Raw genomic sequence first — 14,788 nt, 5'->3', positions numbered from 1 at the left:
TACAGCTATAGTGTGCTCATATACATAAAATAAATAAATAAATCTTTTTTAAAAAGGCATTAGCAAATGACATTTTTAAATGTTGAATAATACAATGTGTTAGTCTGGAGCGTATATATAACTGCATAACCCAGAGATGGGTATTTTCCTGAGGATCAATGGGTTAATGAAAAATTTCATTTAAAGTACAGATAGACTGATAAAATTTAACATATTAATGCACAGTATTTATGGATGTAGTTTCTACTTGCAGTATCTTTTAGGAAACCATTTATTTTGGTATGATAGTAAAAGGGAATATCAGCTGTCTGAAAAGTTACCTTAGTGCTTCCACCAGTACTGTTTGAGGCAAGATTTTCTTGATATCTTTGAACAAACATGATAACACAGTAGATATGTAGAAGTAAATATCAGAAATATCATTTAGTAAATCAGATATTAAGCACACTTAATAAAATTTCAGGTTTTTTAGTCTTACTACTTTCTGGATACATTTTAGAAATAATTTTTATAAAACATATTATGTTTACATAGAATCTTGCTTCTTTCTTGTTTTTTTTTTAAAGGAATTCCTAATTGAAAAAATTGTCAGTTTTAATCTTTAGTGTGATAAATTTGAACTTCAGTTTAAAGACCTTTAGAGTCTTCTGTAGTTTCCAATATGGCAAAGTAGCTCTGAGATCTGTATTTGCTGCTGTAAAGAAACAGGAACTAGTTAGTATACAGTAATTATACTAATGGTATAGAGTTATGTTTAAACTTCTTATTTGCTGTACATAATATTTGCATAATATTTAATATGCATAAACCAGGCAGTGATTGATGATGCTTTGGTCCTTAGCCTCACAGAGATGATACTTTAGTACAGGGAGTGATGAATGACATGCAGAATAAGGTAGGTATTTAGCAAGTGGCGGTAACTTATCCAAAGTAAAGGGGAAAAAGTGTATTTCAGCGTAGTAGAGTACCTGCAGGCCATGAGGTTGATGTAGTCAAAACCAGTAAGGTAGATGGAATGATAAAGTGCAACAAAGAGTCAAATTTGTTGCTTTCTTTACAAAGACTTATTTTTACTTTATGTGTATGGGTGTTTTTTTTCATGTATGTTAGTATATTATGCCTATGCCTGGTGTCCATGACGGTCAGAAGAGGTCACATTTCCTGGAACTGGTGTTTTGGATGGTTGTAAGCTTTCATGTGGGTGGAGGCAACTGAACCTGGGGTGACTGGGAGAACAAAAAGTACTCTCTCCAGCCCCCAGATTTCTTTCTTTTAAAATAATCTTTATATGTCTGTGTGTGTGTGCGTGCACGCGCGCGTGCGTGTGTGCACACGCACACCCACACACACCCATATAACCACACACCACATGCATGCATGCATGCACACAGTCTTACAATGGTACAAATGGGGCGGTCAAAGGGTAATGCTGTGGAGTTGATTTTCTCATAGCTTTACATAGGTTCTAATGATTGAACTCAGGGAGAAAGGCTGTGCTTCAAGTGCTTTCCCCGTTGAATTATACTTTGCTGGCCTAGAATGCTTCATTTCTAGAGAAGACCCTGTGTTCTTGGTTATCATTGGATTTTCATGTCAGTTAAGGTAGTTTACAGTAGATACTCACATATTCCTTAAACCAGTGGTAGGGGCAAGAGTCCCAAAGTATTCTTAGTCATTGGGAGATACTGTTAATCTAAGGTAAAAACTCAGGGCAGAACAATGGATCAGGGGCCAAAAGAAGGTTATTTCTTGAAGGAAGGAGGAATAGTCACCCACTCAGCAGTGTTAGATATTCATGGGCAAGCTTAGTTGGGATTGTTTCCCACCTTTTCAGATTTCAAAAATGTATAGTGGCTCCTACAGATATCTGTAACTTTTAGCATTTTAGGAAGTCTGTGGCAATCTGAATATAGCACAGGAATGCTTTGAGTATTTAGTAGCTCCCTTTGAAACAGATCTGTTACATTTAAATGCTTTTTTCTTGGTTACATATTTGAATAGATGCAGAATAATACAAATTGTATTTAATTGTTCTAAGTATGATTTCTAATAGTCACACTCAAAGTAGTTGGCTTTATTTTTATGTGTCATTGTATTACCTTGTTTTCTTTTGACTCAAATACTCAAAGGTAGGAGCTTCATAAAAGGTTGGGGCTGGGGATATGGGGTAATGGAGAACACCTGCTTGACTCTGTGAGGGCCCAGCATCAGCAGTGAGGAGGAAAGATACTGATTTAGTTCAAGTTTTGGAGACTGAAACTGGAAGATTGGACAGCTCTACCTCTTGGTTACAGCATCAAGTCGTACATCAATCTTCTCTGATAGCAGCTACCAAATAACACAATTGTTCCTCATTGGGCCCCACTTTTTAAAGGCTCCTCTACCTCACATCCCCATGCTTAGGAACAGCTATCTAGCATTGGGATGTTTGGGAGACATACAATTTCCAAACCATAGCAATTCTAGTACTTTATGAATTAGGAAAATTTAGTAGGAAGAAAGTTTCCATATAAATTACTAAATGGATAAACCTTTGCACATGTATGCTGGGTTTAATTAGAATCTTTTCATGTTTTAGAATTTTTCAAAGAATATTTTTGCAATTCTTCAATCTGTAAAAGCCAGAGAAGAAGGGCGTGCCCCTGAACAACGGCCTGCTCCAAATGCAGCCCCCGTGGTAAGAATCTGCTTATATTGTTGTTTTTAAAAAGTGCCTTTGTGTTTAAATTTTAGTTTGTAATGTTTACATTTTAAACATTTTACATCAGTCTGTTGTAAAGTTTCAACATACTTGAAAGATGTAAAGACCCTCTACACTTTTAAAAGTTATTTCAGCAGTAATTTGGGTTTCTTGAGAAATATTGGGTGAGAGTCCGAAAAGGAGTTAATTAGGAAAAGCGTTCTAAGTAATTATTTTAGGTTGACCATTGGACTTTTTGTTTGATGTCTTTGTTGACCATTTATCTTGGTGTGTGATTTTCCTTGATGTCTGCTGTATGGTCCCTTGATTATACCTCAGCTTTAGTTCATCTGATAGCTGGCAGGCTTTCTATGTGAGGTGTCACTTAGAACCCTTCAAACCATAAATTCATGGCATACAATCTCCATTCAAATTCAGAAATACCCTCCAGTTTGCTGTCCTGCTACCTCTTCTCAAGACTTAGGAAAGGCAAAAAGTACAATTCATATTGATTCAATTTCATGTAGAATTTAGAAAAAAATTGAGAGTACTAAACCATAGCCTTGAAAGTTATTAGTAATTTTATTCATGAGGTCATTCGTGGTTAACGTTGAATGATAATGAATTAATGGTAATACTTAGATATAATTTAGTTGGCTTACTACAAATTCCCCCTGCCCCCTTTCTTTGTTTCCCCTCTGAGACAGGGTTACTCTGAGCCCTGGCTGTCCTGAAGTAATTTTGTTCAGATTACCGTTAGTGAGAGAGTATTATTTCACAGTCATTTAAGCAATTAACATGCATCTGCTTACCATAATATTTCTGCAGTTTTTATAGAAGCATACTTGATTTTTTTTTTTTTTTAATTCTTGGTATAAGGATGGTCATTTTTATTTTCAGAGACAGGGTTTATAGATACTCAAGTGTACTACATAGTCCTGGCTATCCTAGACTTGTTTTGTAGACCAGACTGGCCTTGAACTCACAGAGATTCACCTGCCTCTGCCTTCTGAGTGCTGGGATTGCCTGGAAGGATGGTCATTTTTAGCCAGCAAATATAATATTGAATATTGATTCCTAGTCATCAAAGGCCAAGTAGTCTACTTACTATATTCTGTCTTCTGTGCCATATTGATAATTATACTTATTTTATAAGTGTTCCCTATCAGGTTTTGATTATGAGTGTTAAATGAGTAATACGTAAAAATATTAACTGGCAACTTTTTTTCTAGGATCCTACATTGCGTACAAAACAGCCTATTCCAGCTGCTTACAACAGATATGACCAAGAAAGATTCAAAGGCAAAGAAGGTAAGTTACTGATCCTCTATCTTCTAATCATGGTCATGCTGAACTTTAGTGGTAGTATAGCCTGAGATTTAAGAATAAGGCTTGTCAGGGCTGGGAAGATGGCTCAGCGGTTAAGAGCACTGACTCACTGCTCAACAATCTGTAATGGGATCAGATACTGTCTTCTGGTGTGTCTCAAGTGTACATTTAAAAATAAAGACAAAAAGAATAAGGCTTGTCAATTAACTTCTTAGTATAAATCTAGTTCAGTCATCTGTTTTTGTAATAAAAGGTTGTTGTTGCTTTAACCTAGTCATATTTATTCATTTATGTGTTATCTGTAGCTGACAGCTCTGATGAATAGTTTTGACAGAGGTCGTTCTGCAACACCTAAAAATAGTACTTGGACTTTACAGAACAGAATTGGTTAGCCACTCGTTGCTATCTTTGATTCTGGAGCCAGGTGATTTATGTGTGTCTTAGTTAATTTTTGCATAGGTTTTATTGTTATTTCGACTGTATTCTGTTATTTCATCTCTAACTAAATATTTATTAGTAGTATTGTTAACTTATTTCATAGAGTTACTTTGGGGATAAACCTTGTGCTATAGATGAAGTTCCTTGTGTAAAGTTTGATAATATAATAAACCACTCACAAATGTTTGCTATTATTGATATTAGTTTTGAAAATAAAGAATTTGGGATGGAAAATGTCATATGTTAAATATGAATGTGTACATTCATAGTTATGCTCCAAGCAGCAATGTGTGAGAGATTACTTTGTGACAGCCTGATTGACAGCGTAGCTAATGCAATTTTGAGCTATTTCTTTATTAGCAGAATGTTAGTGACGGGAGGCTTTCACTAGTTTCTCTTGAGATCTTCACTCATTTTGTCTGCCCTTGGGAAGATCTGAGATAGGAACAACTGAACATTTGCTATCTTTTTCTGTATCATCTGAAGTCTCTGGGCAACTGTTAAAAAAGGTGGTATTGTTTTGATGCAGTAAATGTTTATGTTGACTTCACTTACCAGATAAAGGTAAATGGGTACCACAGAAAGACAGTGATCCATTCTTTTATTCACTTTGGTGTTTTGGAAGGAATGAGTTACATAAAATATTCATAGCATATCTAGTCCTATAAGGACCAACTCCAGCTTCTTCCAAGTATACACATAGATTCTTGTTTCTGTACCACAACTGCAAAATCTTATATATGACACAAAGGCATGTAGTCTATAGTTTGCAAAAATACTTGCTATATGATCTTTTATAAGAAGTTTAGAATATATTCTCTATGAAACCATTTTTTCAATTAAATTTTTTTCACTGATGGTCACATAACATTGATGAAATTTAAGCAGTGTATGTTTTATTTCAATGACATATCATTCTTTCACTGGTAAAATATTGTCAAACACTCAAATTGAGTGTCATTAGTTGATCGACCATAACAAGAGCCAAAACAGGAATGAAAAATAAATTGCTCTGTATGTATAGAATTAAACGTTTACTTTTAGAAGAGACAGACAGACAGACAGAGACAGAGAAGAGAGGAAAAGAGAAGAGAAGAGAATGTTGCACTGTGTCTTGAAAAACTCAGTGTTAGAGCAGCAGTTTCTACTCATTGTATAACAGTGGATCCCATAGAATAAACTTTGGAGCAAAAGTTTTTGTAATTAGGAACTTCCTATTTTACATGCTTTTAAAGGTACAGCCGTTTAGTAGCTAGTAGTAAAAATAAGGGCATTATATGCTTTTTTATTTAGCATTTACAATTTTTATTTTATTTCATTTTTATGTATATGGGTGTTTTGCTTATGTGAATCTGTGCACCACATATATGCATGGTGTTCATGGAGTCTGAAGAGGGGATCAGAGCCCTTGAAACTGAACTTAAAGGCAGTCATTATGGGCTGATTGTAGGGGCTGGGAATTTTACCTGGTTTTTGTTTGTTTTTGGTTTTTGTTTGTTTTTTTCAAGCACAGCTACTGCCTCTAAATTCTGAGTCTCTTGGTGTGTGTGTGTTTTAAAACAAAATTTGAAAGATAATCTTAACCAGATTGTATGCAGTAAATGCCTTGGCATTTATTGAATATCTTTTTGCAAGTGCCTTAAAGTTTTTAATCTTTAGAAACATTTGATAAAGTGTATAGTATATTCACAGTTTTGTTATGTGTAATGTAAATTGTGATAAAAATTTTTAATCTGTCTTGAAATACATAAGTCATAGTAGACTCTTTGTCTTTGTAGAAACGGAAGGCTTTAAGATCGATACTATGGGCACCTACCATGGCATGACACTGAAATCTGTAACGGTAAGTTATTCAGATTTTGTTTGTTCTAGGTGTTTTATGTGAGTAGCAGATGGTAAATTTTTATTCTCTAACTTTTTGTTGTTGTTGTTGTTGAAACATTTATTTTTAATGACCATTGAAGTGCTAGTAGTTCTGTGTGATATTATTTCATTCATTAGTATTCTGCCTTTTTTTTTCCCTTTCTAATCTGAGCAGACTTTATACATGTTTTGACTAATATACAACTGTGATTATGCTGTGTCATTGGGATGTTTAGATTCACTGAGGAGTTGAAGATTATACTGGCCATCTTTTAAAAATCTAAATTCGTATTCTTTAATTCTCATTGGAAAAATTAGAATGGGACTAGACCTTTAGACTGCTCAATGACATGGGATCAGTCTCCAGATCAGCTAAATAAGTAAATAGATTGTAGTACTTGATGGAGTGCTTATCAAGACTCTTGAAGGAACCAGTATTTATATAGTCATGAACATAGTCAGTCTTTGATTCAAAGACTTTTTTTAGCTAACTCATTTGTTTTCTTTCACTTCCCCTTTCCTTTTTTCTTCTCAGTCCTTTCTCTTTTCTTCTCTCTTTTCCTTTCCTTTCTTGCTCTTGTATCCTAACTCGCCCCCCCCCCCCCCCCCGGGTCTATCACTCATTCTATATTGTTTTTATCTTGGACTTAGAAGGTTTGGGCTCCAACTTCCTTTCTCAACTTGCTGAGTAGCTGGAACAATAGGCTCTCTTTAATTTTTTCTTTTTTTTTTAGCTACTCAGAAATAGCTTGGCCAACTTGTGTTTAACACTTCTAATTTTTAGTAAATGGTAGTATTGGATGATTTGAGTCAGGTATACTTTTAACTTTATTTTGCATTTTTATATTCTGATGCATACCCCTTATACTTTAAAAATCTATGCATCTGCATTGTGTCTGTACTTCAGAACTAAGAGTGTTACTAATTTTTGTTCTTGCTTGTGAGTCATCAGAGACTTACAGACCTCACATGACAGGAAATAATAGTTAAGATTAATCTTTTTACTTAGAATTTGCCATAAAAGTTTATGGAAAAGTTTCAATTTTTTAAAATTTCAAATTGGGATTCTATAAAAATTAGTATTTTGCTAATATACTTGTTTTTAAGGTACCAGATTTGTTTTCATATTGTATTATTGAAATTGCGTATAGGCTTACAAGTTCATTCAACAGTTTATTGAGTACTAGTGTCAGGTGTTCAATTCTGAATGCTACAGGTGAAGCTGCTTCAAAAAGCCTGCTTTCTGAGGTCAGTTGAGCAATTCCTGCCAGGAGATAGATCATTCCCTGAAGGAGCATCAGGATTAAAACCCAACTTAGTAGACAATACTAATGCCAGTGTTTGCAGACTGTGAAGCAAGGACAAAAGTAGTAAAAATTTCATATAGTCATCTGATGCCGTTGGCCTTTTGTGATGTCAGAATATAATTCATAGTAGTAGGGTCTAATTTAAATTCTCTGTTTGCTTATTTGTTTGTTTGTATTTTTAAAAGAGGTCTCACTATGTGGTTTTGGCTGGTCTGGAACTCACTGTGTAGACCAGGCTGGCCTTGAACTCACAGAGATCCACTGCCTCCCAAGCGCTGATTCTAAAGGCAATTGCCATTGTCCCTGGCTTGAGTAAAATTCTTATGTGATTTAGTTAATTGCTTTTGTGGAGACAGAATTTGTCTGTTGATGATTCCCAAAGTGAATTGCCAGGGAACTGAAGTTATTCTTATGTAACCAACCATTAGAAGTTAAGGTTTCTTTTCTTTTTTTCTCTCTTCTCTTCTCTTCTCTTCTCTTCTCTTCTCTTCTCTTCTCTTCTTATTGTTTCATAGCTCTCTGTGCCATGGTATTTGTTTTATTATAAGAGCATCTAAATTTAAAGGATAAATTGTGGGGCCATGGGTGTGTGGGAAAGAGTGGGGTGCGAGAGAGTCCACATTCCGCCAGAGTTCCAGTGCTCTGGGCGGGTGGTTGCGGAAGGACTGCTGGATGCTTTCCACGCAGTGCTGGGTGGCCCCAGCTGGGCATCTGGCTGTGTTAAGCTACTGACCCCACAAGGCAGGTGGTGGACAGGGGCAGCCCAGGTACCAGGGTCTCAGCCTGGTTACGTACCATGCTGGATACGGTGGAGGAGCAGAGAACAGAATAGGGGCCCTGGGGCGGCACTCAGCCTCAGAGATAAGGGGAGAGGGGGGACTGGATGGTTCCTACTTGGGCAAGAGTCCTTGGTCAGGTCTGTAGCTGGAGGGCAGGAAGGCCTTCTGTTGGGAGGTTAGACGCTGCTCTCATTAGGAGAAAGCCTATCCCATCTTTCAAGCACGCGGGCTTTGATGGTCAGAGACAGTCTATGGTTTTAGAGCTTTATTGTAGAAAAAGAACGGGGAAAGAAAGAAGATAGAGAGAGGGAGACTGGCCATGGCCACATGAAGAGATGGGAGAAGGGAGAGAGAGAAGAAGGAAGACTAGAGAGTAAGAGAGGTAAAAGCTTAGAGAGAGTGAGGTGGGGCCAAGCTGCCCCTCTTATAGTGGGCTTGGCTATCTTGCTGTTGCTAGGTAACTGTGGGGCGGCGTCTAGCCAGAATGCCAGAAGCTTGGGACATTGTCTATGTGACTGGAAACCACAGGCCTCTCCTGTGGGGGCTGTGGGGGATGGTAACTTCGACAGGAGCCAGGGGTCCAGGAGACCTGATCGAATGCTTACTGTCCCATGTAGGTGGAAATTACCACCCACTGGGTCCCATTGGGGTTCAAGACCTCAGCTCGTCTGGAGACCAGGCTGTCTGTGCATAGCTCATTGCCCCACAGTGATTTTACGTAAATTTATGCTATATGAGTTTGAAAAATAATTACAGAGGGAGAGAGAGAGGGAGGGAGGGAGGGAGAGGGAGAGAGAGAGAGAGAGAGAGAGAGAGAGAGAGAGAGAGAGAGAGAGAGACTGAGACTAATAAAAAGGGATTGCTTTGAGAGAGAGAGAGAGAGAGAGAGAGAGAGAGACTGAGACTAATAAAAAGGGATTGCTTTGGAATGTAACAAAAAGACTAAAAGTGTTCAATAGTTTTATTGCTTTTGTAAATATTTTGAATCTGCTAATTTTTTTTTTTGTTGTTGTTGTTGTTTTTGAGACAGGATTTCTCTGTGTTGGTTCTTTCAAGACATGGTCTAAATATGTAGCTCCATCTGTCCTGGAACTTGCTTTGTAGACCAGGCTAGCCATGAACTCAGAGAGACCTGCCTGCCTCTGCCTCCCAAGTTCTGGGCTTAAAGGTGTTCACCACCATGCCTGGCTTTGAATCTTCGACTTTTATGCGATGATTGAGTATTTACTAGAAAGGAAATACATAGGCAAGTAATGTTTAGATAAGTGTTTATTTTTAGTTATTTCTCAAACTCATTCTTCCAGTTTAGTATTTTTTCCTTCTTTTTTCTGTTTTGAAATTATTTGTGAGCTTCAACAACTTCTTACCTTATTGCATTTAGAAAATTTCTTTTATATTATAATGACAGACAAATATATATATTAAATGTAAAAGGAATCATTGCCCACATATGACTTCCTTTCTGCTATGTATATGATTCATATTTGCTGATATTATTCTTAAAAGTTTGATATGCTTAGTTCATGTAATTCCTGAGATTAGGACTGATCTTTGTAACTTTGAACAGAGTTCTCTTGACACACAGCTAACTTAGTACATTAATAATTTTTATAGTGTCTTTTTTCTGTATGTGTTAGATAGGCTTGTGCTTTAGTAGTCCTAGCTCTAAGTTACTAAAACATGTAAATAAAAGTCATGGCAAATGTCTTGATAAACTGTAAGGTATTGAGGAATAGAGAGCTGGTTCAGTGGTTAAGGGCACTTGTTGCTTTTCCTGAGGACCCCGGTTTGGTTCTATCACCCAGGTTTGGCAGCTCACACCAGCTTGCACCTACGGCTTCAGGAGATCTGAGGTCTCTGTGTACACATGCACTCAGGTGCACATGTGCATACACCCTTAAGGTACAAATTTGTGTGATAAAATCTGGTTAACTTTTTCTTTCCCGGAGGTGGGAAATCACATTTTTTGAAAAAATTGTATTTTGGTATTGCTTTTTTAAGACAGGGTTTCACTATGTATGTAGCCTTGGTTGGCTCAAATTTGCTATATGGACCAGGATAGCCTCAAACTCTTAAGTTTTTCACCTGTATTAGCCTATTGACTAAGATTAAAGGCATGGGCCACTACTTTATAAAGGAAAACTCTCTTTGTAGGTCACACTAGTCTTGTGTTTCTTGGTCAGGGATCTCTTGTCTCAGCTGTCTACATAGCTGGTGTTCAGGTACATGTTGCATCACCTAGCTTCTGGTTAACCTTTGACTTAGATATGTCAAGGTGTACTTTTAGTTTGACATTAAAATGGTTCCAGAGGCCCAAGGTACACAAATGTCCTCAGAGTTCTTACTTAGATGGAGCCCCCCACCCCAAATCGGTTTCTAGAATTGTTTGTTTGTTTGCTTATTTTGGTTTTTCGAGACAGGGTTTCTCTGTGTAGTCGTGACTGTCCTGGAACTCACTCTGTAGACTGGGATGGCCTCAAACTCAGAAATCCGCCTGCCATTGCCTCCCAAGTGCTTGGATTAAAGGAGTGGGCCACCACTGCCCGGCCTTTAATGTTTTAAGAAACATTAGATCAAATAGTTTTTTTGTGGTAGAGAAATGTAAAATTTTTTCAATTAGTTATTTAGTTTACATCTCAGTTGATGTCCCCTGCTTCTCCTGGTCCCTACCGCACACAGTCCTTTCCCCATCTCCCCTCTCATTCTCCTGTTAGGGTGGAGCCCCCAAGCTTGAACATCCCAGTCTCTGCAGAGCTAGACTCATTCTCTCCCGATGAGGCAGCCCAGTTGGGGAACTGAATCCACAGACACAACAGTTTTAAGGGCAACCCTTGCTCCAGTTGTTGGACGACTCACATATGTACAGGGTTAGGGGAGGGTTGGTCCAGCCTGTGTATGCTCTTTGGTTGATGATTCAGTCTCTGAGAGCCCCTAAGGGTCCAGGTTAGTTGACTCTATTGGTCTTCTGTGGAGTTCCTATCCTTTCCAGGACCCTGGATCCTTCCCCAACTCTTCTATAAGATTCCCCGAGCTCTGTCCAGTGTTGGGCTGTGGGCCTCTGCATCTGTTTCTGTCAGCTACTGGGTGGAGCCTCTCAAAAGACAAGTTATGCTAGGCTCTTGTCTGCAAGCATAACAGAGTATCATTGATGGTGTCAGGAATTAGCGCTTGCCCTTGGGATGGGTATCAAGTTGGGCCAGTTATTGGTTGGCTATTCCCTCAGTCTCTGGTCCATCTTTGACCCTGTATTTCTTGTTATCTATAAGAACATTTTGGATTGAAAGCTTTTCAAGTGGGCTGGTATCCTTTTCCCTCCAGTGGGAGTTCTTGCCTGGCTGCAGCACGTGGCTACTTCAGGTTCCATTTCCCCACTGCTAGTGTCAAATAAAGTCACCTCCATAGAAGTCATCAGGGAAATGCAAATCAGACTGACCCTGCGATTCCATCTTATATCCATCAGAATGGCTAAGATAAAAACTCAAGCAACAGCACATGTTGGCGAGGATATGGAGCATGGGAAACACTCCTCCATTGCTGGTGGGACTGAAATCTTGTACAGCCATGCTGGAAATCAATCTGGAGGCTTCTCAGAAAATTTAGAATAGTTCTACCCCAGGACCCAACTATACCACTCCTGGGCAAATACCCAAAAGTTGTTACACTATCCCATGCTTAACCATGTTTATAGAAGCTTTACTCATAAATGTTTTTAAATGTGGGGTTATTTGGCGAAAACAGTGTTCACTGGTAGTTTTTATGGAAATAATCTTAAAAAGAACTGATATTACACAGAATTTACTTATATAAAGTTAAGGGTTCGAAGTAGAAACGTATTGAAGAAAAGTCTTCCTATATTTCACACACTAGTGTTTTGCTTTAGTAGTAGCATCTATGAAGTTTAAATTTGAAACCTCTTTAGTTTACTATGCTTCCTACATTTTTATAGTATATGTAATTTGTGAATGGACCCTCATCGATTAGGAAAAAAGTCATTTGAGCGTATAGTGCTATGTATATTCCTTATGCTTGGGATGCAGAAGCAAGGAGATCAGCCTGGTCTATCTAGCAATTTCCAGGCCAGCTGGAGCTCTGTAGTGAAACGGCTGCCCCAGTGTCACTATCATCCCAAACAAGGGCAAAGCTACCTGTGAATGTTCTCTATTATATGTAATTAAGGTAATTAAGATAGTAAGGATCAACAAAAAGAAAAACAAACAAAAAATAAAAACAGAAATAACAACAACAAAAAGATAATGAGGTTCATTTCTCTCTTTTTTTAAATAAGATGTACTTAGAGTTTATTCTTGTTCATAGGGATTTGGTAATTTGATTTTGAGTCATTTCTCTGCCTCTGGTCTAACCTACTTAAGGGTATGTAGAAAGGTTCTATTTAGCCACTATTTGTTCCTTTTTTGTTTGTTTGAGACAGGATCTCTCTACATAGCCCTGGATGTCCTGGAATTTGATAATGTATATCAGGTTATCTTCAAATTCATAGAGACCCTGCCTCTGTCTCCCTAGTGTTAGGATTAATGGCATGTCCTAGCATGGTGGCAGACACTGTGCATATTTGAGGGAACGTTTTACTTTTCTTTATTTAGATTACTCCAGTAGATATAGGGTATAGTAAGTTCTTAAAATAAATATTTTATCGTGAACTATTTTCAGAGCATATAAAATGGAGGTAGAATAATAATACCATTATTTTTCAGGGCAATACAAAATTTAGTATCTCATCCAGATTGTAATTCTTAAAAGTGGATAGACATACATAGCTTCTATTTTTTTTTTTTAAACTTAATTATTATATGTAAGTACACTGTAGCTGTCTTCAGACACTCCAGAAGAGGGCGCCAGATCTTGTTACGGATGGTTGTGAGCTACCATGTGGTTGCTGGGATTTGAACTCAGAACCTTCGGAAGAGCAGTCAGTGCCTTTAAACGCTGAGCCATCTCTCCTGCCCCACCTTCTATGTTTTTATAAACATCCCCTTTATTATTCTTTGTTGACTAATTAGTTATTTTCTGCTTACAGTGTTTTGGTAGTACTGTAGTAGCAGTAATGTTCTTGATTTGAGTCTAGTTCTTAGGCCAGCCAACGTAGAGAAATCTTCCTTTTGTGTTATCTGAACTAGGCAGGCTGACTTTCTTCCTTTTCTTAACCTTTTGGATACCTCCTATATATCATGTACTCTGATGGATAATGAGACAAAAAGAGATAAACTAGATCTTTTGGAAAAGAGTGAGTGAGTGACTTGAAAATATAATTATAACGAACAAATGTGTAGAGGTACATTGAAGAGGTAGTACTTGAAGATGAATCTTAGGAAAGTGTTAGGAAAGCATGAAAACATAAATTGGGTATAGTAAAGAAAAATTAAGATTAAAAGCTCTGGGATGAAAGGAAGAACATAGAAAAGGGGAAGGTATAAAAGACTGAGTCAATTGTTTTGTTATTTGCCTGTAGTAGAGTTTCTTCTCAGAATTAGAGTGGCCTGATGTTCTGAAATGCCAGCACATTGCTATACATCCTGTTAACCGTATGCCCAAGCATTTTTTTTTTTGTTTTTGTCTAAAATTTGTCCCAAATATATGTTAATAGTAATCTGTTGTAACTTCAATTTATAATTCTCATCATAAGCAATCTATATGTTATGTTTCTTCTATGGTACTAGTTATAAAATATCATGAGAGAATAGCCACAATGGCCTGACCTATGGCTACTTTGTTTCTTTTAGATTGTCAGAGGACTGAGCTGTCTTCTGTCAATCATTGTGTCAACCATGGTAGCCCTAGTTGCTTTTAAATCCCTGATTTAAATAAAGCATGTGCCAGGTGGCTAAAGAGAAGCCAAGTACTTTGGGGACACTAGAAATGTAAGGCTTTACAGTCAGTCCTGCCATTGAGCTACAGAATTTTGTTTTTATTTCAGTAAAGGTAATAGAATTTATATCACAGTTCTGTTTAGGATTTAAGAAGCTGTTGAGGCGTATTTATGCTAAGGAGCATAATGCTGAGCATTCCCAGTTTGACTTACTTACAATATTGGTTATAGCCTTGTTGATGTATTTACTATTACTTGTTCAATGATACAGTTTTTATTCAGCGTTACCAAGAGTAGTTTATTTACAAATTAAGAGAATGTATTTCCCCCCCAAATCCATGAAGTATTTTTGTTATAGTTGTGGATGTTTATACTATAGCAGAGAAGGTAAATTACAAAGAGGTTTCCATATAAATTGATAACTTAGGGTACATTTTACTATTCACCTGTTTAGGACCTAGATGTATAAGAAGAAATGTCATTTATTTATATATATTTTTTTCTTTTGAGAAAATTATAGTATTTAGGACTTTAATATGCTATAGAAATATTACTTCCACATAATAAG

The 14,788-nt window shown here is 37.2% G+C and overlaps 1 protein-coding gene across 1 annotated transcript in view; it reads left to right on the top strand.

Moving 5' to 3' along the window:
- Cdc73 (cell division cycle 73) overlaps positions 1-14,788 on the top strand; it is a 106,584-nt gene that overhangs the window by 29,055 nt on the left and 62,741 nt on the right. The window contains exons 8-10 of the mRNA XM_021165244.3: positions 2,579-2,677; positions 3,913-3,991; positions 6,226-6,290. Coding sequence (XP_021020903.1) covers positions 2,579-2,677; positions 3,913-3,991; positions 6,226-6,290 — 243 coding nt within the window. The remainder of the gene's footprint in view (positions 1-2,578; positions 2,678-3,912; positions 3,992-6,225; positions 6,291-14,788) is intronic.

Source organism: Mus caroli, unplaced genomic scaffold, assembly GCF_978045245.1.
Source record: "Mus caroli unplaced genomic scaffold, Mus_caroli_1 scaffold_1, whole genome shotgun sequence".
NCBI classification, from domain to species: Eukaryota; Metazoa; Chordata; class Mammalia; order Rodentia; family Muridae; genus Mus; species Mus caroli.
The sequence above is the reverse complement of the archived record's forward strand: the minus strand, read 5'-3'. Positions and strand labels throughout refer to the sequence as shown.